This window comes from Hippocampus zosterae, chromosome 1 (genome assembly GCF_025434085.1).
Source record: "Hippocampus zosterae strain Florida chromosome 1, ASM2543408v3, whole genome shotgun sequence".
In the NCBI taxonomy this organism is placed as follows: Eukaryota; Metazoa; Chordata; class Actinopteri; order Syngnathiformes; family Syngnathidae; genus Hippocampus; species Hippocampus zosterae.
In genome coordinates, this window is record NC_067451.1 from 22,404,319 (window position 1) to 22,430,432 (window position 26,114).

General features: G+C 43.3%; 2 protein-coding genes across 6 annotated transcripts in view; both read right to left on the reverse strand.

Annotated features, from left to right (window-relative positions):
• Nucleotides 1–6,283: 6,283 nt before the first annotated feature.
• ctbp1 (C-terminal binding protein 1) overlaps nucleotides 6,284–26,114 on the reverse strand; it is a 34,885-nt gene continuing 15,054 nt past the window's right edge. For all 5 annotated transcript variants that reach the window (XM_052081010.1, XM_052081038.1, XM_052081019.1 and 2 more), the window contains 8 exons: nucleotides 19,958–20,112; nucleotides 19,669–19,813; nucleotides 19,377–19,583; nucleotides 18,998–19,212; nucleotides 18,311–18,441; nucleotides 18,099–18,226; nucleotides 12,716–12,833; nucleotides 6,284–10,143 (listed from right to left, as the gene is read on the reverse strand). In XM_052081010.1, coding sequence (XP_051936970.1) covers nucleotides 9,957–10,143; nucleotides 12,716–12,833; nucleotides 18,099–18,226; nucleotides 18,311–18,441; nucleotides 18,998–19,212; nucleotides 19,377–19,583; nucleotides 19,669–19,813; nucleotides 19,958–20,112 — 1,286 coding nt within the window. In that variant the 3' untranslated portion in view covers nucleotides 6,284–9,956. The remainder of the gene's footprint in view (nucleotides 10,144–12,715; nucleotides 12,834–18,098; nucleotides 18,227–18,310; nucleotides 18,442–18,997; nucleotides 19,213–19,376; nucleotides 19,584–19,668; nucleotides 19,814–19,957; nucleotides 20,113–26,114) is intronic.
• The window catches only part of LOC127611017 (nucleoside diphosphate kinase homolog 5-like), a 54,799-nt gene continuing 43,573 nt past the window's right edge, over nucleotides 14,889–26,114 (reverse strand). The window contains exon 6 of the mRNA XM_052081380.1: nucleotides 14,889–15,322. The gene's annotated coding sequence lies outside the window, so the exon portion shown is untranslated. The remainder of the gene's footprint in view (nucleotides 15,323–26,114) is intronic.

A 26,114-nucleotide genomic window follows, 5' to 3' on the forward strand; every position in this document is an offset into this window, starting at 1 on the left:
ATCTGGTTGGCACATATGGCACAGCAAGCGGCCTCTCAGTGATATTTAAGCTCTTTACTTGCTCTTGCACTAAAATGTCAACAGTCAGTGAAAATACTGCCAAAATAGCAATCAAGGGCCTCCGAATTTTCATTGCACTTATCATGCTTAAGTATAAACAACCACATAGTAGCAGCTTGGCTATGAACAGTCAACCTTAGCTTGATGTGCAATGATATCAATCTGAATCATACCTTCTGTTGAATGAACTTTTGAGCCTTTCGGCGGAATAATTTGTCAAATGATGGAGATTCCTGGCAGCACGTTCTAAGGTTGACGCCGACACCAAGATTCCCTGCCCATGACTTGGCGGCAAGGTGGGACGAAGATCTGTACTTTCAAGCCGCGGTCGAATTACACTGCTAAGCTATCAAAGTCAAGAGGCAAGCATGGCTGGACTGAGTTTGGTTGGAAGCACAGATTAGCCTTAGCTAACAGTGTTAGCTTCTGACAAGCAGTGCATACTTCATTGGTAGGTGAAGTTGTCAACACAGTTGGCAGTAGGTTGCGTTTGGCCGTGTGTCTGTTGCTTGCGCCACATACTACATGAACCAGTGCACTATTTGACAAGTGTGATTCAGTAGCTAGGTGATGAAGTGCTGCCTTGACGAGGAGAAAATATCCATTTGTACTTTGTGGGGGCTTGAATGTACTTCATAGTTTTTTTTTTTTTTTAAGACTCATGGCTCAACATACATCCCCACCCACCTTGAAAAGATATTGAAGTGATGCAAATTACTATTCGTCTCTGTGTGCCCTGCGATTGGCTGGCAACGGGTTCAGGGTGTCCAAGCCTCTTGTCGAAGACAGCAGGAATAGGCTCCAGTCCGCCCTGCGACCCTTGAGGAGAAGCGGATCGGAAAATGGATGGATGGATGGATGGATGATGCAACTTAAAGTTCACAATAAAGGTCGAAAAAGTTTGGAAGTGAAGTTTTTCTTTGTCTCTTTTTTGGTTGTGTTTTGTTTCATTCCAAAACCACGCACGAATGCGGAAGCTAACAAGAAACATGAGTCACAAAGCAGTGGAAGAATATTGTAGATGCCAACTGTGATAATGTACGCGTGCTTCCGCGTGAAGGCTCACAGCGGTCAGACTTCGGGTAGGCTACCTATGACTGCCACCCAGTCAATGCAGGGCACAGAGACAAACAGCCATTCACACCTCTGGACTATGAGAGTCTTCAGAGCATATGAACAATTAGACTAGCTCCATCCAGATGTTGTAACACAGATTCAAAGCGCAGAATCTTAACTGTGAGACAGATGGGTGAACCACTATTGCAACGTACCGGCCAATTGAATAAATGAAATCAGCCCACTCAAAGTGGACCAAAAAAAGGAATCGCTCACTCCTTTCACATGAATATTTCAGATAAAGTCATCTACACTGATAGTTCACATATTCAAATCTGATTATAAAATTATAGAAGGTTTTGCTACCGTCATCGACAACAGAACGAGTGTTCCAAAGGCATCTTTGGCAGAGGAATTTCATTTAGTGGAAACATCCCCTTATTCCCGGATGCAACACTCCTGAGGGCATTCCACTCCTTTGAGTTTGTTGCAGTGCGTCACTCTTACCATGTGCAGAAAACAAAGGCAGTGGTGAACTCTGCCCGTCGCAAATAACGCCCATTAATTTAATATTGCCATATTTCAGTTAAAGGAGAAAAAAAAACCAACTTGCTGTCGACTCAAAATGACATCACAGTGCCGATCTCATCTGTTTTCTGGATTTCGTTGCAGTCCTGTGACAAACAAATAGATGTACAGTACGTAAATCTATTTTTTTTTTCATTTTAAACATTTTTACATAAATGGGGTGTCCTAATTCGGACTTGCGCAAAATTTTTGCTTTTTTTTCCCCCCTGAAAATACATATTCCAGGACTTTTCTTCAAGTATACTTTCAGTCTCCTTTTCTGGAGGTAGAATTCAGGCTCTATCGGGTTAAGGTCAGGTGATTAACTTGGTTCTTTCAAGACCTTCCACCCCCATTGAAATCCTTACTTGTGTTGTCAGTGTGTTTACGTCATTATCTTGTTGCATGATGAAGTTCCTCCCAATTAGTTTGAAGATTTTTTTCTGTAAATTGCCAGACAAAGGCATTCAGAATTCATTCTGCCGAGATACGCTGCTGAGCCTCAGCAGAGTTCAGAGTGTCATTCGAGTTTCTAATGACTTCCCTATGCCGTCTATGGAACAGGCAGTTTACACTGAACAGTCTGTATGTACAGGCTGAACTGAATTAATTTGTGACAGGGAAAATTAAGTTGCTGCAGACTGAAAGCGTTCAGTCGCTGCTATAATTTTAAATGATTGCAAGTGAATGCATCCACTCAGCCTTGAAGCTGGTGGGACAATTCATTCAAGTCTGTTGGGTCATCGAGCAGGAGACTATTGCATCACGCTGGCTGCGTGATGTAAACGCTCACGCATACACACGCAATTTCTGATGCGTCCAATTACTCTTTTTTCTCTAAGCTAAATCGACCTTTGATCTTCGCTGAGCTGGTATTCCCTTCGGTGACAGGCCACCAGCACAAGGGCCGCAGGGGTTACGCAATCAGAATGAGCCTTTTATTGGGCAGAAGGTACAGGAGTGAGCCAGCTGCAGTGCACGGGCCCGCGCTCCTATTTCAATGCTTTGGCAGCTTCTGACACCCGATCAAACCCGCTAGGCTTTCAGTGCCATAATTCCTCATCCCTTGTGGAAGTGGACAAATAAATACAGATAATCTGGCAGACAAGCATGGCAGCTGACAGCAGAGAATGTATTGCCCTGTTGCACAATCCTGAGACAGACTTTTGGAAGTAATGAGGCAATGTGCGTTTTCAGTCGGCCTGAATCCAGTTTCTAAAAATACAGCGTGCACCCTGTCTACTACCAAAACCTATATATGCATGACCTGATGCAATCTGTCTCTCTGTCCCCTACATGAGGTATTCACTGAGGTAGTAAAAATACTCACACACTGTACTGAAATAGAAGTACAAATATTTGTGTGGGGTTGGGTAAGACTCTGCTAAAGGTAGCGGTACTGATTCAACCCCTGTGCTTCAGTAAAAGTAAAAAAAAAGTCCAGACTTTAAAATAATATATATTTTTATATTATTTTAAGGCATTGGTTTGGCGTACGGGAGACGGTGTTTCGAATCCCGCTTGGGGCAAAAATGAGCACGTAACACCATCCAGTGTGGGTCTTTGGGCAAGATCCTTCACGCTAATGCCTACCTCATACAATGATGAGAGACAATAAATCGAATGACATGTGGCTCAGACGTCGCCCGGTCAAACAAGGTCTGCGTCAGGTGCTGGGGAACCAGAGAGATGAAAAATGGGCTACTGGAACAAAGTGCAGATGCGCGAGATGCAATAACATGGCTCTGTTGGAATGCTACTAATCAAGCAACCCTAGTCAGAGGGGTTACATGCAGAGAATGTGGACTAAATGGTTAGTTTGAAACCCACAGTCATGGTTGACAGTGACGGTTACAACTAGTAGCTCAGTGTTCCAACATCCACAAATGGCAACTGCTGTCACAACTTGAGATTGATGAGGTACAATGCTGGTTCCATAGTGAAGGGACCCAGGCTGCCACATCAGAGGAGGAGGTCATACCAGAGATTGGGAGGCAAGCCCCAATGAATGCAGATGATGAGATTGGGAGGCCAGCCCCAATGAATGAAATGCTGAGCGAGGCAGCAACTGACCTGAAAGCTAAAATCATGGCGAGAATGAAAGCTGGGCAACCTAGAAACCGATTATAACGGCTATGTGAAGTACCACCTAAAAGTCTCATGGAAAGTGTGAATGCAGCACTGAGGGCGATCCCTACCGTAACGATCACGGAAACCAATGAGCTGATATACGCTTCAGCATCAGGGATCCTAGAGATGCTTGGCTATAAGAGCAACCATGGAAGCCATGAGATACGATACCCACCATGGAAAAGACGGTTTGAGGCTAAGATCAAGGCGGCTTGGAAAGATGTGAGTCAATTGACGGAGGCCCAGAGAGGTGTGATGAAAAGGCCGATACCCGAGAGGTACATCCAGATGACCATACCTGAAGCACTCGAAACTGCCAAACAAAGGCTGCAACACTCCACTGACAAGACCAAAGTTACCTGTTCTTCTGTCTCTGTGTATCATACAGGTTTACGATGTATGCCACTGACGCCATTGTTACTTGTTTGGAACTATTTTGTGTGGAAGGTTACAGTGTTCTGTGTCCATATAAATAAAGCGGGTGGAGCTTCTCCGTGTTCGTCTGACAGTGACGGTGTGCTGCTGTGGTCTCCAGTGTTGTCATTGAACCAAGTGTAGTCATCCAAAATGAGGTATACACAAAAACCGTAGAGAGACCTCCGCGCAAGAAGGACCAAGACAATCAACATAGCCTGACTGTGTTAGGGGGAGTAGAACCCCCCTTTTTCAGAATGGTTTGCCCCAGCAGCACGGGGGAAGTGCGTGCGCTTGTTTGTACGGCCGACAGTTTTGAATACAGCGGCACATAATGAACACTGGTGTCCGGGGTCTCATTATCTCCGGCGTCTACAACAAACATACAGAAACAGATTGCCGTGTTCAAAGCAAACTTGAGAAAAACGAAGTATGCAACCATGGTTTAAATCCACTATAGGCTGAGTACTAGTTTACCTTAGATGTGCACTTTATAATGTTATACTGCTCTGTTTTGATTTCATAAAAAAAGCTGTTCAGCAGCTGTTGTGACAAAATATTTCTTCACTGTTGTTGATGGACAGTAATATTGTGTGAGAGATTATGTGTGAATAACTGCACCAAGTGAAAAATGTTCATGTAAAATTGAAATTGTAATATTTGCATTTGGCACATAGAAAACTGATTCATGATTCCAAGTTGATGAGAGCATTAAAATGGGGAAAAATAGGACAAAAAATGTAAAAGGAAATTCAGAAATGATAAAAAATGTGTGAGTAATCACAATTTTCTTTAGTTCATTTGAGTTAATTATGACAGTTGCATTTTAATTAGATTAAATATTTTCATCGTTTGACAGCTCTAATATATATATATATATATATATATATATATATATATATATATATATATATATATATAAAACAATCCTCTCCTGGCACTTCTGCGTGCACTCATAGCCAACAACAAGGTATTCTTGAACTGCCACACCCGAAGGAAGCTCTGCTCTTTACTTATGCAGCCCTTAATCACAAAAGGTTTGAAAGGGCTTCACATGCTTCCAGTTGACAAATATTAACAACATCTCATGATCTTCACCCCCAGGAGGGTGAAGAAAAACTCAAAACACCCCATGCTTGGAAGGAATAAACAGGTATGTAAAATTAGGCTTCTCAACGAAAATTAAAGATTTGCTGTCAAAGTGGACTTTTTTTCCCCCCTCCTTTTCCTCTCTTGGGGCATCTACCTTTCTCACCGCAGCATGCATGCGCTCATGGCCAACAACGAGGCACTTGAAAGTGGCCGCACCAGCATTGCGCTCCATTCCAGATGAGCTAATGCTATATTGCCACAAATGGGTGTGACATTATTGTCAGTTTACTAGGTCTTAAGTGTTCAGCACGCCCAAGTAGACCGCAGTCATAAGTGAACATAGTGCTGTCCATTGTTTTAATACACCATAATAAACATGATTTATCAACATTGTCATTCATATATATCCACACACAAGGGTTGTCCAAGAGATTTGTTTGTTTTTTTTTAATTAATAATGTAGATACACAATACAGATGCACTCAATCAACAACTGCTTCTTCTAAAAGTGTCAAAACATGGCCAGCGAGTTACCAAAGGTGCCTTGAGAGTGGGTCGCTGGTTTGAGTAGGCCATCATTTTAAAAAAGTAGCCTCCAGTTATGTGCATGTGGTAACAATTTTCAGCTTGATAATCCCTCACCCTGCGCTATCTGGCCTGTGGGTCTAAACAGAAGCCCCTTTCCCGCTTACCCTGCCTGCTCGTAAACCTGTGGTCATCTTGGCACTGCAACACCCTGTAATGCCCAATAAAAGAGCCAATGCCCAATAAAAGAGCCGACCAACTGTGGTAAACAATTTTGTTTATAGCGCAAGGTCTGTAAACACAAGTCTGTGTCCAAAAGCAGCAAAGTGTAATCAGTGGGGACAAAACAGACTGTTCAGATCAAATGAGCTAGAAACACCAAGTTCACAGCAAGAACCAGTTGAACAGTGAGTGGTTAAATTAAACATGTAAACAAATGTTTAATTTTTAAGCTTTTATTTAAAATACGGTGTGGAGTTTACCATTGGGTGTTACCATCACAAACAGGTTTGTTTCTAATAAAAAAGTAAACAAAACAAACAAACAAAAGAGCTTAAGAGCCTAGTTACAGAGATGTTTTTTTTTCCTTTTTTTGCAGTCTGTTGAAAAATCAGTTCACAAATGAGGGTGAGAGGGAGGGGGGGGGGGCATTGGTCACATGTAAAATTACATTTCCCAATCTTAACATCAAACAACACATGCACACAGTCACTTTCAAGCATTCATTCTCTCCTTGCTAGATGGTTAGAGGCCAGTGCCAAAGGAAAAACAAGCGAGTCGGAAAAGGGAGGGGTGGAACAAGAGAAGAGGTTTGCGGCTTCTACAAACACACAAGGCTGTTCTACATTCGGAAGGAGGACAATTGCTAAAGGATATGTGTTCATTTCAACCCTGAGAGAGAAAAAGTGACCAATTGTTTTTGTTTTCTGGACAGATGACACCGGTGTCTGCTGTGCCTCGAGCACTCCAGCCCTTTAGGGGGTCTCCGGCAGCAGAGTGAAAGACCCTTTGAAAGCCCCAAGTCGTAGCAGGAGTAGGAAGGATGGCTGTATTCTCACAACCGAGAGTGAAATATCAGCTTGAGCTTTGTGACCACAAAGACACACACACTGTGCGTGTATCTTTTAGCCAGAGCACAAACACACCGCTGGTGTGACTTTGGTGTGGGGGGGGGGGGATGCCTTTGATCCAAAGGTACTGCAAAGGTACTGTAGAATTCGCCAAAGGAGTATTAGAGCCACATGGGGCTGGTGGAGAAAAAACGGTACCATGAGAATAAAGTTACATAAAGGCCATAGTATGAGAAGTAAAAATAAATTGATAAATTGTCACTTTAGGAAAAGATTAAACATTATGGACATAAACATGACTATGATGATTGTGGTCACGATAGTTTCACAATGAAAGTCAACATTTTGGCACCATCATCAGCATGTACAGTTTAATTTGCTTGTACAAAATGTTCTCATTTGTTGTTAGTTCAATCATCAAGTGTTCCAACAAAGATTCCGAGTTGACCTGGTTTAAAGTCCCATTTAAGTTCTTGGGAAGTATGATTTTTTTTTTTAGCCCAGTTTGCTTTAAAAAAAAAACCCACCCAATTAAGGCCAGTAGCGTGACTTACGTGTCACTCAATTGTGCACCCACAGGAAAACTTGTGGGCCAACTGTGAGCTCATGACAGTTTCACCACATGACAGAAGGTGTTGTTTTGTTATTGGAAAATTGCAAATTCTTGTGACTTCTCCTTGTCATTTAACATTTTCTGTCTCATTTTTCGTGTGACCTTAATACACCTTTGTAGAATTCAGCCTGCTGTGTGACTGGGGAGTTTTTTGATGTTTTTCTTTGGGGGAGGGGGCTCGTTCATTTCTACTGGTCACTTTCTGTGGTCAACTGTATTAAGGCAGTGAGTGGTTCCATGGCGACTTTCTACAACGGCTACAGTGAGAAAGGACATAGCGAGGCCGAGGGTACGGGGGTGGGGGGGGTGGTTTGGGATGTGACATGGGAAGCAAGAGTTGGGGGTAGCAGGAGGAGGAGGGGGAGGTTTCATACTCTTCAGGACAACATGTAGATGGAGCACAGACAGCAATTATCCATAAAAACAAATTGTCATCTACATTAAAACTAACTATAAACTGTAACTGTATACACGACAGTGCACGGCTGAAATGAAAAAATATATATAATCATCATCAACAGTAAAATTTAAGATTATTTATCAACGGAACTATGGGGGAACGTGGGTGGGTGAGGCGTTGGTTTGGGGGAGAGGGTTACTCTTCTTAAAAATATATACTCATCACATGACGGAGGAGCCAAGCACCACATGCTCCAAGTCACTCAGACTAATGGGGGAAGGGTGTGATCCAGAGGGCAAAACTGCACATTACTGGAAATTGACCATGACATAAATGGCTACCGGGGCTAAAAAAAAACTCAGAGGGAGAAGCAGCCACTAATTTGAACTTTTTTTTTTATCTGCTTAAATGAAAATCGCACATGTACATCAAACAGAGCAGCAGGGCAATGACAAGAGGGATGAAAAAAAAGCATCTACTACTAATGCTCTAGTGAACATAAACTAGCAAGAGCACAAGTACCACCTTTCTTTGTTCCTCGTGAATCATTAGCGAGTAAGATGGAGGACAAAAGGGACCAAGGTCAAGGCAAAAGACGAGCATTGGTTTCTAAGCCTGAGTATTCAGTTCAGTAACCTAGAGAGAGAAAAAGAGAGAGAGAGAGACAGAGAGAAAGAAAAAGAGGAGATCCTATGTGTCGCTTTGTTTAATGAGGGGGATTGTTTTTTTAATCTAATCATTACTGCTACAATATCACAACCCTTCTGATAAAGAACAGTAAGAAGAATCTAGAAAATCTGTACACAAAAATAAAAGGGTATGCACGGTACATTCAATATCTGTTACTGAGGTACTAGAAAGGTGTTTCCTTGACACCAGAGTGACAGCGTTAAAGAGTTACTCGTAGGGACTATACCTTTGGGAAGAAAACAGCGCAAAGGGACACACACCGGCACACACACTCTTGTACATACCATTGTTGTGAACAAAGCTAGCATGCAAAAGATAACATCTCCCTTGTTGCGACTGAGGAATTTAATGTTACCGTCTCCAAACGTTTAACGGGGGTTCGTGAGCATGTGTGGGGCCGGTGGCCACGGCGAGTGGGATGTATGGCCTGGTTAGGTCAGTGTGGGGTCTTTGCTTCAAGAAAGCTAAAATGGAGACCATCTTCCTGCACAGACTGAAATGAGTGGTCAGGCGGCGCCCTCTGCTGGCAAGGCCCCGCACGTGTGTGATGGAGTACTGACGCTACAACTTTTGGGCATGAGACAGAAGTTCATGAACCTGGGTGGATTTGAGTAGAGGTGAATTTGTCAACCTAAAGGAAGACTGAAGATCGAGGCCATTTGGAACAGCGGGGCCATGATTTTAAATACAATTCCCAACAGGGCAGGAGAGGCTTTTTACCAGTTGGGTCTGGTTTATCTTGAAGTACACATGATCCCGTCACAAGAAGATTGGACGGGAAATGGAGGGCGGTGCGAGAGAAAAGAAAAGACAACCAAAACAGAAACACGAGCCTTTCATGGACAAAGGGGCACTTTCTGACTGAGCACCTCCACTGGTCAGTCAGTTGAGGATGCAGCCGACTGGAAAGCCTTGATGTCAGAAATGTTTTTTTTTTCTTTATAAACATGAACACCTTAAGTCACAACAGCCAACTATAGAAAAATTCCAATCTGATCACTGAATCCTTGAGAACAAAGTTATTGCTGACGTTAGGGAGTGAGTGGGGGCAGAGGGGTTGTGAAATGAGGAGGGATGCGTGCATGCCTGCATGTGTGTGTGTGTGTGTGTGTTGGGGGGGGGGGGGGTCCTAGGCTGGTCAAGTGAGACCACATGGAGTTACATCAGGTCATCGTTGTGTTCGGGGGGAGGGCGAAATGTGTCTGATGCTGGGAGGAAGATAAGTTTGGAACCCGGATTTTCCAGAGGTGACGGAATGTGTTGGCTGTAGCAGGGAGTCAAGGGGAGGGAGCAGGGGTGTTTGGGAGGTTGTTAGTATGGGCAGATGGGGGGGGGGGGGCTATTGGTCGGAGGGGATGTCTCTGTCGCCTTCGGCCTTATTTGGCTGCCCTGGGGAAGGGGCGTGTGGTGGTTGAGAGATGGGGGCTATGCCGTGGGCCAGGTTTCCCGAAACCAGGCTTTCGACCCCAGCTCCAGTTCCAGGGAGACCCCCTGCCGCAGCAACATTGATCAGACCTGGAGGAAATCTGGAACACAGATTGAATAGATTATATTTTATTTGATGCACCCCTTCCATCCATCTTCACTCTGTCCGCTATAAGATATCGCAGGCGTCGAGCAGAATCCTGCTCGACACCTGCGGGGGGAGCCTATGTCCGTCGTCTTCGGCACAGCAAGCTAGCATCCTTTAGTTCGTGTGTGTGTGTGTGTGTGTGTGTGTGTGTGTGTAGTGGGAGAGCGGGACATCAAATGAATGAATAAAGACTCAAAACATGCCATAAAGTGTAAATGCTTTTAAATCCAGGTTTTAAATCACACTCCTTTACCATAACGACAATTCAAGTCTTTCAAAGCTTTTTAAAATCATGTTTTCTGAAATCGTCATTTTTAGATTACCGTATTTTCACGACTATTCGGCGCACCGTACTAATGGCCGCAGGCTCATTAATGGGTGACATTTCTGTATTTTACACATACACAGGACGCACCGTACGAATGGCCGCAGTTTTACAGTGGTAAAACATACGCCAGCTTAAACATACGGCAAGCATGCGCACACTCTAACACGTTAGCTTGAAGCATACGGTAGCATGCCAAGACATACAGATACAAGCTAAAAACACGTTTTTAAAAAGGCAACGAAAGCAGAACTGAGTTCGGGTGTATTTTATTTAGCCACCGTACAATGTTCTCACGTTTTTCGATCAATCATCACCCAGAAATCCATCAAAGTCCTCATCCTCTGTATCAGAAGCAGAGGACTGCACAAAAACCTAGTTGTCATTGAACGCATCACATGCTAAAGTGTGAGTTTCTACGCATTGCCGAGCGGAAAGAAGGAGCAGCAACAGCAAAGTCAACATTTCTCTCATGAGAAGCTTTCCCACATTTGAAAGTAAAGAACAGAGCGAAACATGGTGGCAGCGCGTGTGTGTGTAGAAAGAATTGAACAATTGTGCAAGTACCGTAATCCATCAAAAACGCCGCGTTCCCTCTCGTTGTTGCGTATTGTGGCGTAACTCGCCAAGCGCTGCCTCTCACTCTTTGTAAAGTTGTGTTTGCCACCGATCATCCATTGTTCCCATGCCGTTCGCAACTTTACTTTGAATGCCCGTTTGATGCCAATGTCCAGCGGTTGGAGTTCTTTAGTCAAGCCCCCGGGAATAACGGCAAGCTCAGAGTTCATTTGCGTGACTTGTTTTTTCACCGCTGCTGTGAGATGGGCACGCATGCCAAAAGCATAACCGGTGGCTTTAAGTTTGAACTGAGTTTCGTAAGCGTGTCTTTTTGTCGAATTTATTTTCAGGGAGTTGTTTTGCAACAATGCACATTGCCACACTCTATACAAGTGTTGATACTGGCTTGAGGCGTCCCTTTAGCGTACTTACACGCCCACCCTTCACCATTGGCGGACTAGCTTGCGCCTCTCTCTCTCTCTCTCTCTCTCTCTCTCTCTCTCTCTCTCTCTCTCTCTCTCTCTCTCTCTCTCTCTCTCTCTCTCTCTCTCTCTCTCTCTCTCTCTCTCTCTCTCTCTCTCTCTCTCTCTCTCTCTCTCTCTCTCTCTCTCTCTCTCTCTCTCTCTCTCTCTCTCTCTCTCTCTCTCTCTCTCTCTCTCTCTCTCTCTCTCTCTCTCTCTCTCTCTCTCTCTCTCTCTCTCTCTCTCTCTCTCTCTCTCTCTCTCTCTCTCTCTCCTCTCTCTCTCTCTCTCTCTCTCTCTCTCTCTCTCTCTCTCTCTCTCTCTCTCTCTCTCTCTCTCTCTCTCTCTCTCTCTCTCTCTCTCTCTCTCCTCAGATTTTGGAACTCAGCGCATATAAAGGACGCTCCGCACCATAAGGCGTCCTGTCCATTTTGGAGAAAATTTAAGACTTTTAATGGCACCTTATAGTCGTGAAAATACGGTACATGTTTTGCGTCAAATTCAACTGTGCTTAGCAGGGAGCTACTTTCGATTACAAATTAGGCAAATTCAGTATTTTTTCAGCTATTGGTCAGTCCCCGAACAGGGCTGTTATTTTAACAAATTATTGCGGAAGTTGTAAGTGTAGAAAATGACTTACTTGATGATACGATGTTAATGACTTAACAAATCTGACATTTTTTGTTTTCCTCAAAATTTATATTTTTGAGATGTCAGGAAAATGCTTCACAAAAGCTTTTAGTGTCATGGCCAGTGACTATAGTGGTCCTTGGTTTACGCCGAAGTTACATTTCCTACTTTGCTGACATACCCCAACTTTGTACCATAGCTCAGTCCTGAAGTCACGTTTACAGGAAATATTTTTGCAAAAAACAATACAAAACCCAAAAACATCTAAATGAATTAAACCAGCATTTTGCACTAAACTGAGAGTGGCCACCTTCAGCTGCGTTGTGACCTATCTTATGCACAACCATTCCCATTGCTCACAGCTCTGACAGTAAGCACGAAACCCCGAACGTCTGGAGTGTTGTAAACCATGGACCCCTGTATATAATGCCAAATAAGAAAATAAGGCAAGCATAAATCTGCCACACACTCCCACAATTCTTCAAGTGTCCTTGTTTAGCCTCAGTGATTTGTAAGCCCCCCATTCCCATTCTACACAGTCAATCTCTCACCTGTAAGTTGCGCCATTAAGTTCAGGGTGAACAGTGGCAGCCTCCATGCTAGGCCACTGAGATGCTGCCATCAGATACTCTTTATTCACACAGTTCTTCAGGCTGTCCGGGATACGCCCTAGAACACAATAACCAAAGTTTACAGGCTGCATTTTTACTGGATATTCAGCAGTGCCAGGCATGCAGAGTTACAGCATGCTGCACCCATCTCCTGGATCCTTTTTAAAGTAGACACTTTATTTTTGTATTGGCAACAAATGCAAGGAGTACAAGAGTTACACTACTCATGCCAAAACATCTGCATTAAGTATACAATTTGTGCTTAAAATAAATTACACCACTCCGACGCAATAATTGTTTGATTCTGTTTAAAAAGCAGGACAGGCATATAACAAGGGCTATAAAAGATAAACCAGGTTTCCTCAAATGGGGGAAGAAAAGGACATTTTAGAGAGGGGACTTAAAAAGAGACAATGCAGTAGCATGCCTGCTAACACTTATAACTAAGGATGTGGCTGGGTTCACAATTAACCAATCAAATTCAAACTCATGTTGAATGGGAGTCAGTACACACCTGCTACCATTTAAAGTGCCTCTGATAAACCCCCAATAAAGTTCAGTAAAATAAAGTTTTCCTGACATTTTTAGAGTCACATCTGACAGCACAAGGCATGAGCTGCAAAAAGCTTCCATAGCTCTTACCTGGCTTTCCCTGTGTGTGTGTGTGTGTGTGTGTGTGTGTGTGTGTGTGTGTGTAGATTTACATATCATATGCACATCCCTCCAAAAGTATCGGAGCGGCAAGGTCAACTCCTTTAATAATCTTTTTGTCATTGTGAACTGAAGACATTTGGGTTTCAGATCAAAAGATGAACAGAAGACAAAAGTTGAGAATTCCAGTTTTTGTTTCATGGTATTTACAGCTAGATGTCTAACAACAGAACACCTTCGATTTGAAGTCACCCAACTTTTTAAGAGAGCAAAAACATTGGAACATGTGACTGAAGTGTGTTTCTAGTTGAAGTTGAATTGAAGTCAAGATGGCGCCCGAGTCGGCCCGGTAGTCCAGTGGTTAGCACGTCGGCTTCACAGTGCAGAGGTACCGGGTTCGATTCCAGCTCCGGCCTCCCTGTGTGGAGTTTGCATGTTCTCCCCGGGCCTGCGTGGGTTTTCTCCGGGTGCTCCGGTTTCCTCCCACATTCCAAAAACATGCATGGCAGGCTGATTGAACACTCTAAATTGTCCCTAGGTGTGAGTGTGAGTGCGAATGGTTGTTCGTCTCTGTGTGCCCTGCGATTGGCTGGCAACCGATTCGGGGTGTCCCCCGCCTACTGCCCAAAGACGGCTGGGATAGGCTCCAGCACCCCCCGCGACCCTAGTGAGGATCAAGCGGTTAGGAAGATGAATGAATGAATGAATGAATGGCGCCCGAGTAGGCAGCCTTCAGCAAGTGCTCTCATGAGCATTGCTTTTTTTGTTGTTTTTGATAAGATAAGATATCCTTTATTCGTCCCACACTGGGGAAATTTACAGCCTCCAGCAGCAAGAATGTATGTAGAAAGAAGAAAGAAGAGAAAAAAAAAACAACACACATCTTTCAATTAAATACAATATGAACACAATGGATAAATCTCAGTACTATTTACAATTTTCCTTCACATACTTTAATTATTATTATTATTATGATTGTTATTTTTTATTCATCAGCCTGACAGCAGTCGGTAGGAACGAGCGTCGGTATCTCTCCTTCTTGCAGCGCGGGTGTAACAGTCTCTGGCTGAAGGAGCTACCAAGTGCTGTCAGGGCGGGCTGGAGGGGGTGGGAGGGTATGAGCTGCTGGAGAGGCAGCCACTCAGGGGGCGCCATCATCATCAAAAAAAAAAAGTATTTGTTTTGTCACTTTGTGTTTGTTGTTACGCCGTGTGGACCTGATGTGGACTTTTTTCTGCATTATTTGGCCACGACAACCACGACACTCTGTGCTTGGTGGTTGCGCCTTCTCGGCAGCATGGGTATACCAGCACTGTTTTTGACGGGGAGGAATGTCGGCGCCATTTGACTGTCGTTGCTGGACAGTCCCGGGGCGCTTGTGTCTTGTAATGGGCAGCATTTTTCACAGCCCCGCTTTGTTCAGCGTAGAGATCAGTGCTGTTGAAGGTCTGCGGCTGGATGGATGTAAGTCTTGAGGAGCCGACGATGAGAAGAAAGGAGCGTTAACGCGGGCGGAGCGCCGATGCGGATTTGGAACTGGGAGTCGCGGCTTGGAGTTTGAAGTGGATTACGTGGTACAGGAGAAGTGAACTAATCTATTTTCGTCAATGGACGCTACAGCTTTGTGTTTGCTTTCAAAACTTAGCTTGTAGCAGACGTGTGCACATTTTCAGCATGACGTCTCTGACCCACTGGTGAAAGGACACTTTGATCCTCTCCTCTTTCATCTATAACTGTTTCAGACAACAAAGTCTATACAGAAAATTGGTGAAGATTGCACGACTGTCTGTGTCCTATGTGTTGTGTTGTGTTATTTTGACTTCAAAATGGCGCCGCGAGAGTGGCTGCCTTTCCAGCAGCTCCTATATTTTGTTGTTCTACTTCTTCCTTTCATAACTTTGCTGCTGTGAATTGGGAATTTCTCGATTGCGAGACTAATAAAGATTTTCTTATCTTATCTTCTTAGTTGCTGAGGTGTTGCCTTTTGGACTGATTGCTTAAAAATTAGATGGTGCCTTCTATTGTGAAAAGGGCATTTACTCTTCTGCAAACATGAAGACCGGAGAGCTTTCTATGGGAGGAAAACAAACCATTTTGAAGCTGAGAGAAGAGGGAACTATTGCACGAATGCTGGCCAGAGCCAGGACAACAATTTAGAATGTCCTCAAAAAGAAAGAAACTACCGGTGTAATGACCAACAGACATAGAACAGGTTGTCTAAGGGTATCAACAGCGGTTGATGACAGAAACAATATGAGAGATAAGTAGAAACACCCAAAGACAACCTCCAAAGGGTGTGGGGTGAAGGTATTACAATCCACTGACCAGAAGAGACTGAGATAGGGCTAGGTGGTAATTCAACATCAAGATGTATTGCGATAGACACACAATCGATAAACAGATGTTTGATATAGAAAGATGTCAGGTAGAGAAAATATTATGAAGCAAACCCCTACCGCGGCATTGTGCGCATTATAGACAGCGTGTAGCCGGCTCCATACATAAAGAAGCAGTTAAACAAAGAAGCCACTACACCAAAAAAGAAGATGCCTCCAATTCAACAAAGAAGCAGGTAAACGATACCAAGCAATGTGTGTGCGAGTGCGGCATACTCAAGCGATTCAAAACAAGAGCGTGGCATAACAAATACATGACCAGTTGACTTTTGCAATAGGATGAAACACTGATTAAACACCTCCAGCTGGACACGTGGCATACAAGTAAAGGAGTTCCCCGTTTTTTATGTGCAAGTACCCGTGTCAGCATCACATACGATATGTCAACATCAGGCAAGTAAAATATGAATACATTATTTATGGCAATAGTGAGCCCACTAAAAAGATATAAAGTACAGTCATCCCTCGCTATTTCGCGGTTCGTTTATCACAGCTTCAGTGCATCGCGGATCTTTTCAAACATATTCATAACTTTTTTTTTTCATACACATGTAGTACAGTACGGTACTGTATATGTTGCTCTATGTGACTCGCTGTTGTTTTGCTGACTTTCGCAGCTTCTCACGGACGGGTTGCAGACTTAAAGAAAATTGTTTACCGTATTTTGTTATTCATAAACTAACCTAACTTATACATATTTAAATCTATTAGTATACAGCATTAAGTCATGTTAATTACTTCAAAAATTACTTCTATGTGCATGTATACCATTACATTTGCCCTTATAATATTATGTACATGTATATAGATTGGGGGGGTCGCTACTTCGCGAATTTTCCTTTATTGGGGGTGGTTTTGGTCCCCATTAACCATGATAAACAGGGATTACTCTAGTCCTAAAACGGTTAGTCAACGCGAATGTATATATTGTAAGAAAGTATTAGTTCACTACACTTATAGTGTAGGAACACTGAATGGCGGTTAATTTAACTATCAACGATAATGCATTGGGGAGCATCTAATGCAAATAAGCATTTAGAATCGACTGGTTGAGGAGAAACTGCACATGACAACGTACATAAAAAGGTTAATTGGTTGTTGTTTTTTTTTAAAGCTTAAGAAAAATCAATCATTATTGAAATTGCCTGATATGAAATAACACCCCCCACCCACCACCACCCCTCCAGCTGAATTGACCACATTTATCATAAACCCTGGCATTTGATCAGAGGTGCACAGACTTTCTGGATCGACTGCATATTGTGAGACAGTCAACGTGCTGTATGTAACAATCGATGAATTTGTACTTAATGAGGGGACCAACAAAGAATCATACCGTACATGGCACACACACTATCAGTCACAGCTTCACCTGCCATTGAAATGACAATTTAGCACCTTGAGAATTCTTTGAAATGTGAAGTGCATTACAAATAAAAATTGATCATCAATTATTCATAACTTGATGATCAGAATCCCACTGGATAGGCGAAAATGCGGCAAACAGTCATTCATAGTGGATTCAAGTATAAATAGGATGGGAACAGTTCTGCAACACTAAGAGACTCAGATTTATAGTATGGTATAGTATAGTCCACACAATCTCTTCAATATCACAGAAACAGCTTTCCACATGCTGCTAAATAAGGAATTGTGTACCGACAAAGGATAATTACATCCATCCATCCATTTTCCAAACCGCTTGATCCTCACTAGGGTCGCGGGGGGTGCTGGAGCCTATCCCAGCTGTCTCCGGGCAGTAGGCGGGGGACACCCTGAATCGGTTGCCAGCCAATCGCAGGGCACACATAGACGAACAACCATTCGCACTCACACTCACACCTAGGGACAATTTAGAGTGTTCAATCAGCCTGCCATGCATATTTTTGGAATGTGGGAGGAAACCGGAGCACCCGGAGAAAACCCACGCAGGCCCGGGGAGAACATGCAAACTCCACACAGGGAGGCCGGAGCTGGAATCGAACCCGGTACCTCTGCACTGTGAAGCCGACGTGCTAACCACTGGACTACCGGGCCGCCCGGATAATTACATGTTTAGATGAATTAGTCATCTATTTTGGGTTTTCGTAGACTGATTGTTGGCGCAGCAGATGGCTAAAGTTACATTTCTAATCTTTTCCTGGAAACCTTTAAATGGGAAGCAAGGGATTCTACAGCAAGTGGGGATATCAGATGTGCCCAACTCCAATGGAAAATAAGAGAAACTTTTTTTTTTTTTTTTTACTGTAGCCTGTGACTGTGAAATCCTTACTTACCAGTAATTGCACGGCGCACTTCTCTAGCTGCTTCCTCCCGAGCCTCCACCGAGGCCTGCTCACTGTACCAAGATGTGTGCGGAGTACAGATCAAGTTGGGGGCGTCTTTAAGGGGGCCGGTTGAAAAACTGTCAAGGTTGTGATAAAAAAGGGAGCACTTAGTTAATACTGCATATCACACACCTTTCTGAGGGTGAGGGATGGTCGGTTACCTGAAAGGTTCGCTTTCATGGACGTCCAAAGCAGCCCCTCGTATCCGACCCTCTTTTAGGGCCTGAGCCAGTGCTTTCTCATCAACTAGCCCGCCTCTTGATGTGTTCACCAGGAAAGCTCCCTGACGCATCTGCATTGTAGGAGTGAGCAATGCTTCTGTCAAACTCCAGACCATTTTCACACAATCATGAATACAATAATATCAGTGCAGTGGTAACTTGGCACACATGGACAAAATGGTTGATACCCCTATCCTAATGAAGGAAAAACCCACACTGGTCACAGAATAATTTGAACCTCGTAATAATAAATACAAATTTAATAAAAATCAACCAATGAAAATCAGACATTGCTTTTGAATGGTGGTTCAACAGAATTACTTCAAAAAACTCATGAAACAGGCCTAGACAAAATGATGAGCCTGAAACTAATCTGGCCATAGGGACACGTTAAACAAAGTTATGTCCTCTAATTAACATGACAGGCGTCTTTGATTGGAGAAGTGTGTAACATTAAGTTGCAGATTTTATTCCTCTCCAAAGAAAACCCCCTTATGTAAATGAAATGTGGTACATTAATTTCTGTGAAAATACAATACACTAAACTGAAATTTATAAATATTCACCCATATCTCTTTAATACTCAATTGACTTGCAGACCCAATAAATTCAAATTTTCCAGTTCACCTGTTTGATGGTGAAGTCATTGATAAGGTGATGGTTGTGCTCGTTGAGGCTGCAGTGCAGAGATACGCAGTCCGAGTGGATGAGCAGGTCCTGGAGGGTGGCCATGCGCTGCAGGCCCAGGGAGCGCTCCACGCCATCAGGCAAATAAGGGTCATAGAAGATTACTCCAAACCCGAAAGCTTTGGCACGCAGCGCCACCGCTTGGCCAACACGTCCTGGAAAGCCACAATGATAATATCATAAGAGCATGCCACATATTAAAAGGAGCTAAAGCAGATATAAACATAGCCATATAATTTCACACATTAAATATACCACTCTCAGGCTGCTCATTTTTACTAAAATCATTTTTTGGGGGGAAAAAAAGCTATCCGCTTACCAAGGCCTATGATGCCCAGCGTCTCTCCTCGAATACGAGCAGCACCACCTGCCACTTCTCGGATCTGCTCTACACTGGAGGCTCGGGTTCCCTCCCGCAGAGCTTGGTGCATCCATGTGACTCGCCTGTACAAGTTCAGGATCAAACATAGCGACGTGTCGGCTGTCTCCTCCACTGAGGTTGCTGGAACGTTACACACGGCAATGCCTACACATTGACAATGAACATATCAAGCTGTTAATTCCGATGTTTAGAAACCCGACAAAGCTCGTGTTGAGTGGCATCTTCTCACCAAGCTCAGCGGCTGCTTTGACATCAACATTGTCAAAGCCAGACCCAATTCTGACAATTACTCTGAGGCCTTTAAACTTCTCCAAGTCATCTCTCGACAAAGTGATGGTGTGATAAAGCAGGGCGGCCACAGCCTCATTCAGCACCTGCAAAGGACAAATGTGCATCCAATTATATCTTTAAGGTGAAAACCATAAAGACCCCATGCAGAGCGTGTATGCTTATTTCATAGTAAATCTTGAAGATTTAAACGTCTGCCATCATGAATTGTTGTTCAATGTCTCCTTTACCTTCTCATGAATTTCTTGTGTAGACTGGGCATCACAGAAGGCCACAGTAGCAACATCTTTAAGGATGGGCATTTCAACGGTGCAGTCGCGCCCATCCAACAGCGCCACCAGTGGCCGTGGATGCATAGGCCCGTTAAGGATCGGGGGTCGGATACCTGGGAGCAAAAATTAAGAGAGGAACAAGGGGGAGAAAAAAGAAAGAATTGATTGAGATGGAGGTTACAAACAATTCTGCATTTTTTTTATTTAATGATGAACTATGAACTACTATTAACTGATGAATGATGAACACACACACACACACACACCTTTTACAACTGATGTTAAAAAATGTCAAAAAGGTTGCTGGATGTGTCATCATTTGAATACTACAAATGATGAATGTTATTTTATTTATTTTTAAAGATGTTACTTGTGATTTAACTGAATTAAAAATGTGACCCTTTGTACGCAACTGCTTTGTCACAATATTAACAATCCCCGAGTGTTTAAAAAGGCTTCAGTGTAAAATGGAAATCTCTTAAGTCTTTTTACAAATATCTCCCTCCAGTCACTCAGCATTGAAGAAAAGAAGGGATGCCATCATCTGTCACTTCATTGAGTAACTTGAGGAAAGGCTTTACCAGTTTTGCCCAGTATGTTGTTAAAAATGTACCTTTAAATATGGTTTATCAACCATTTGTGTTTTGGTTACACTGGTTGTATTATAGCTCTCCATTAAGCGCCTTCAGCTGGTCCAGAATGCCGCTGCTCGCCTCTTAACTGGTACTCCTAAGAGGGAGCATATAACTCCTACTCTTGCATCCCTTCATTGGCTCCCCATTCATTTTAGAGTTATTTTCAAGATCCTCCTCTTTGTTTTCAAATCTCTAAATAATCTCGCGCCACCTTACCTCTCTGAGCTCATCCGCCCCTACACACCTGCACGGCGCCTCAGGTCTGTGGACCAGTCTTTGTTAGAAGTACCAAGAACTAAACTGAGGCTCAGAGGGGATCGAGCCTTTTCTGTTGCTGGTCCCTCTCTCTGGAATGACCTCCCACTGAACATTCGGCAAGCCTCCTCGCTGCCCATCTTTAAAGCCCTCCTCAAAACCCACTTGTATTCTTTGGCGTTCGACTCAGCATGATTTTACTGCTTGGTGCTTTCTACCGCCTTTATTACCATTTCGTCTTACTGTTTATTGTGTATGTTAAATCGCTCCATGTACAGCACTTTGTATGCAGCGATGGCTGTTTGAAAGTGCTCTATAAATACTGTGGACTTGACTTGAGATGCCATGGCAGCGCACAGACATATTTGCTCTTTCTTGGTCTGTCAATGAAGCCCAGCTAAACAGTTTAGCAACACCATCGTCTTTGATCCTTATTGCGGGCCCGATACCATCACAGCGGCAGACGAAGGGAGTTTTGGCCACTTACACGCCAGAGTACACAAAAATTCACAGGCTAGCTATCCTTGCAGCTTGTACGACAAGCGGATGGATTTAAAATAGGTTTAAAAATAGAAGCACTTCCGAAACAGGATGGATGGATGGTTGGAAGGACACCCTGGGTTCTGCTGTCTGACAGTGCTCCAAGTGGTTTAAGCAAGTACAGTGAAAGTCCTCTACAACGAAACCTACATGCGCGAAATTCCCCCCCCCCCCTCCGTGTGAAAAAATCTTCATGCATGAAAGCCATTCCCACTTTTCTGATCCTCCTACAACGAAAAGTCCCCCTTTTGCGTAATACGAAATCTTTTTCTCTGCCCTTGCCTCGCAACAAGGTTCACTACAATGAAAACAAACCTCCCGGAAAAGTCTAATCCGACCTCAGCCTGGCGCACCAACCTACTGCGTTGCTCCAAAATGGCAACAGCAACCACCACATGGGTTTACACATGTGCAGTAGTACAGGAAGTATTTGCTATTGTTAGTTTCAGACACAGCATGAACGTTGCATTGCTAAAATGGCTACCTTTGCATGGCAAGGAGTTAAGAAGAGCTCTGATGCTTGAAGACAAGGTAAAAGTGATCAAAATGAAAGATGGATGAAGCAAAGTAAAAGACATTATGCAAGAAATGCATGTAAATGAAAGTGAATGCTGATCATGAATTTCTTTCCCTTTTTTCTTTCTACACTGGCTATATGAAGTGTCAAAAAAGGGTATGCTCATATTTATGCACTACATATTGGAATAAAAGTAAAGAATACAAACATACATTTTTTTGTGTGTGTGTGTGTGCATGTTTACATTCATTCATTCATCTTCCGAACCGCTTGATCCTCACTAGGGTCGCGGGGGGTGCTGGAGCCTATCCCAGCTGTCTCCGGGCAGTAGGAGCGGGACTCCCTGAATCGCAGGGCACACAGAGACGAACAACCATTCACACTCACACTCACACCTAGGGACAATTTAGAGTGTTCAATCAGCCTGTCACACATGTTTTTGGAATGCGAGAGGAAACCGAAGCACCCGGAGAAAACCCATGCAGGCGCGGGGAGAACATGCAAACACCACACAGGGAGGCCGGAGCTGGAATCGAACCCGGTACCTCTGCACTGTGAAGCCGACGTGCTAACCATTGGACTACCGGGCCGCCCGCATGTTTACAACTGAGATAGTATTTGCTTTTGTGAAAAGTCCCCTGTTGTGAAAAATTTCTTGCTGCAAACATGAATCAGTTGTAGAGGATTTCACTAACTATCTTAAACTAAATATTGATGCTGCTTTGCAAGTTAAAGGTTTTAAAATAATGCATTTGAGGCCTGGCAAAGCGCTTTGGAAAACATGGTGTAGATAAAGCACTATAAAAGGTCACTTCTTTTTATCAGGATAAAATTGTATATGACTTTTTTTGGACCATCTATCAAGTATCAAGTACAACTTTATTTTCAAATGTGCTATATGTGAAATTTCCTCCCCCTTAAACAGACAACAAGAGGAGCCGCTGCGGGTGCCCGCGCCGCGATGACATGCAAAAGTGAAATTCGTAATCAATTTAAATGGAGTCGGTGCTTAAATGAACAAACGGCAATCGTGGATTTGAGGCACAAATCCAGCACTCAAGTACGATATACGACAACGACAACGATCTGGCGGATCGCTCAATAACAACCAGTGGCAAAATCTCAGCGTTATTTATTACACATGACAATTTAGCATTTCGGTACAGATTTTAGCAAGGATCATGCAAGTTGACACACAGCATTTGCTTCTGTGGGCTACATAAAATGATGTGGCGGGCCGGATCTGGTCTGGGGCCTTGAGTTTGACAGATGATTGATGCTGTCCTACACCGTTTCTTCTCCTCGATCCTTTCTCCCCTCTTTTCTGATGGATTCCAATCCGCTAACGCAGGTAGTTGTCTCAACTGATTCGTGACACAAAAAAGGTTTGGGACCACTGAGCTAATAAGTGTCAAATATTGGGCACTGCGGCCGACTCAAGTTACTTCTGTGCCGCCCCCAGCCAGACAGATTGATATCACTCAACACAGCATAAAGCTCCAGCTGTGTTGATTGAGCGATCGATGTCCCTCTGCAGCAGCGACATATTTTAACTCCAGTTGCAGCATTGCGCCACTATTGAGGCGCTCTATCAATAGCTGTGCACAGGAAAGATCTGAAGCAAATACCGAAGAAGATACAGATGAAATAGTGTTTTTTTCCCTCGCCAGTTGGTGCTGTCAGTGTCCTGATTTTCCCTAGATTTCACAAACGGGTAAATATTGGCTGTTTTTGTGCATCCAAGCATGTGGTGTTATAATATATATATATAATGTTTCCTTTGTGTCACAGTAACATTTATAATTTTTAGTGTTGCAGATAAGGAATGAAAATCAGCCACTTGCGAGGAGCAAAGCAGAGTCTAGAGCAGAGAAATTAACGTAACAGGAGGTTAAAATTTAATGATTCATGGTGGTGACAACACGTGGAAATTTGGTCTGAAAAACTGGTGAGGAGCGGAATGCAGGACAGGAGGAGTCAGCGAGAAGAGGCTACATAAATCCATTTCCAGTTAGGAGCATAAAGCACGGTCAACGTGTATGTGCTACGTCTCCACCCCAACCGTTTGCATCGTCCGGTGGGGTGGCCGCTTTAGATTAGCTGATAGTTAGTTGTCAGTGCATGCATGATAGACTGACAAATGCAGATGATCAAAGATTGGGGGGGGGGGATATATAAATATATATATGTATATAAGAGCTGTCAAACGATTAAAATATTTAATCTAATTATAAACGCAACTGTCATAATTAACTCAAATGAACAAAAAGAATTGTTGTGATTACTCACACAATTTTTATCGTTTCTGAATTTCCTTTTACATTTTTTGTCCTATTTTTCCCCATTTTAATGCTCTCATCAACATGGAATCATGAATCCGTTTTCTATGTGCCAAATGCAAATATTTACTGAAATAACAATTTCGATTTTCAATTTCACATGAACATTTTTCACTTGGAGCAGTTATTCACACATAATCTCTCACACAATATTACTGTCCATCAACAACGGTGAAAAAAAAACATTTTGTCACAACAGCTGCTTTAACAGCTTTTTTTATGAAATCAAAACAGAGCAATATAACATTATAAACTGCACATCTAAGATAAACTAGTACTCAGCCTATAGTGGATTTAAACCATGGTTGCATACTTCGTTTTTCTCAAGTTTGCTTTGAACACAGCAGTCTGTTTCTGTCTGTTTGTTGAATAACGAGACACCGGACACCAGTGTTCATTATGTGCCGCTGTATTCAAAACTGCCGGCCGTACAAACAAGCACACGCAGGGGGAAACCATTCTGAAAAGGGGGGGGGGGGGGGGGGGTTCACTCCCCCTAACACAGTCAGGCTATGTTAATTGTGTTGGTCCTTCTTGCGCGGAAGTCGGTTTTGTGTATACCTCATTTCGAATGACGACACTTGGTTCGATGACAACACTGGAGACGTTTTATTTTCGCTAGGCCACTGCAGCGCACTGTCACTGTCAGACGAACACAGAGAAGCTCCACCCGCTATATTTATATGGACACAGAACACTGCAACCTTCCACACAAAATAGTTCCAAACAAGTAACAATCGCGTCAGTGGCATACATCGTATACCTGTATGATACAGAGAGAGAGAGAAGAACAGATAACTTTGGTCTCGTCAGTGGCTCAAACGGGCAACTTTCTAAATGTAAACTTTCCATTCATAAACTCTTTAAGTATCCGTTTTCGGTGTCTCGTGCTGCCGTGGCTGGCAAAACAGACACGGGCGTGGACTTCTGCAGCGCGCTTGTTAATTTGTTTCTGGTGTATTCATAGAGCAACGTAACATCCGATTGTGACGTGTGCCGCGTTAATCTCGCGAGAATAAAATTTTATCCCGTTAAAATTCATTTAAATTAATCCCAATAAAAACGCGCTAAACTGACAGCTCTAATATATATATACACACACCGTAAATTCCGGCCTGCAGACCGGACCTGATTAAGAGCCGAATGCTCAGATTTATGAAGAAAAATTAATTTTGTAATTATATGCGCCGCACAATATTATAAACCGCTGGCCAATGAGTAGGCGGGGGTTTGCTTCTGCGTCCCTGCCACCTGCTACGCTTCCGGGTGAGGCCGCAGACATGGTTCCCCGCTGAAGCCCCGCAGAGAAAAAAAAGCAACAATTTAAGGTTAAAATAATCTCCATATTTTTATGAGCGTGATAAATGCATTTGCACAAGGAAATTACGCTGAAACACATAAGAGGCCAGACAAAGAGATCTTGATGCGCATTTGCGTAATTACGAGGAGAAATACTGCAGCTAGGCTTTAAATAGAATAATGCAAATCATATAAATGGGAAAAGATATATTAAATTATTTCTAGAGTCAGCCGCTTAAAAATGATCATTTTTGATCTTTTTTATTTAGAGTCCGAGTGAGGGGCAATTCAAATATGCATGGGTCTTTTTGGTTGTCTTTTTACACTGGCTCAGTTCTTCTTGCCGGAGCCTCCACCTTCGCACCATTGACTCGTCTATGCCAAGATTACGAGCAGCAGCTAGATTTCCTTCTTTAACTGCCAGAGTGATCGCTTTTAGTTTAAAAGCTACATCATATGCTTTTCGTCTGGTATTCTCCATGCTGATCAGGGTTAGAAGAAAGACTGAAATAAGGAAGTTGTGATTACCG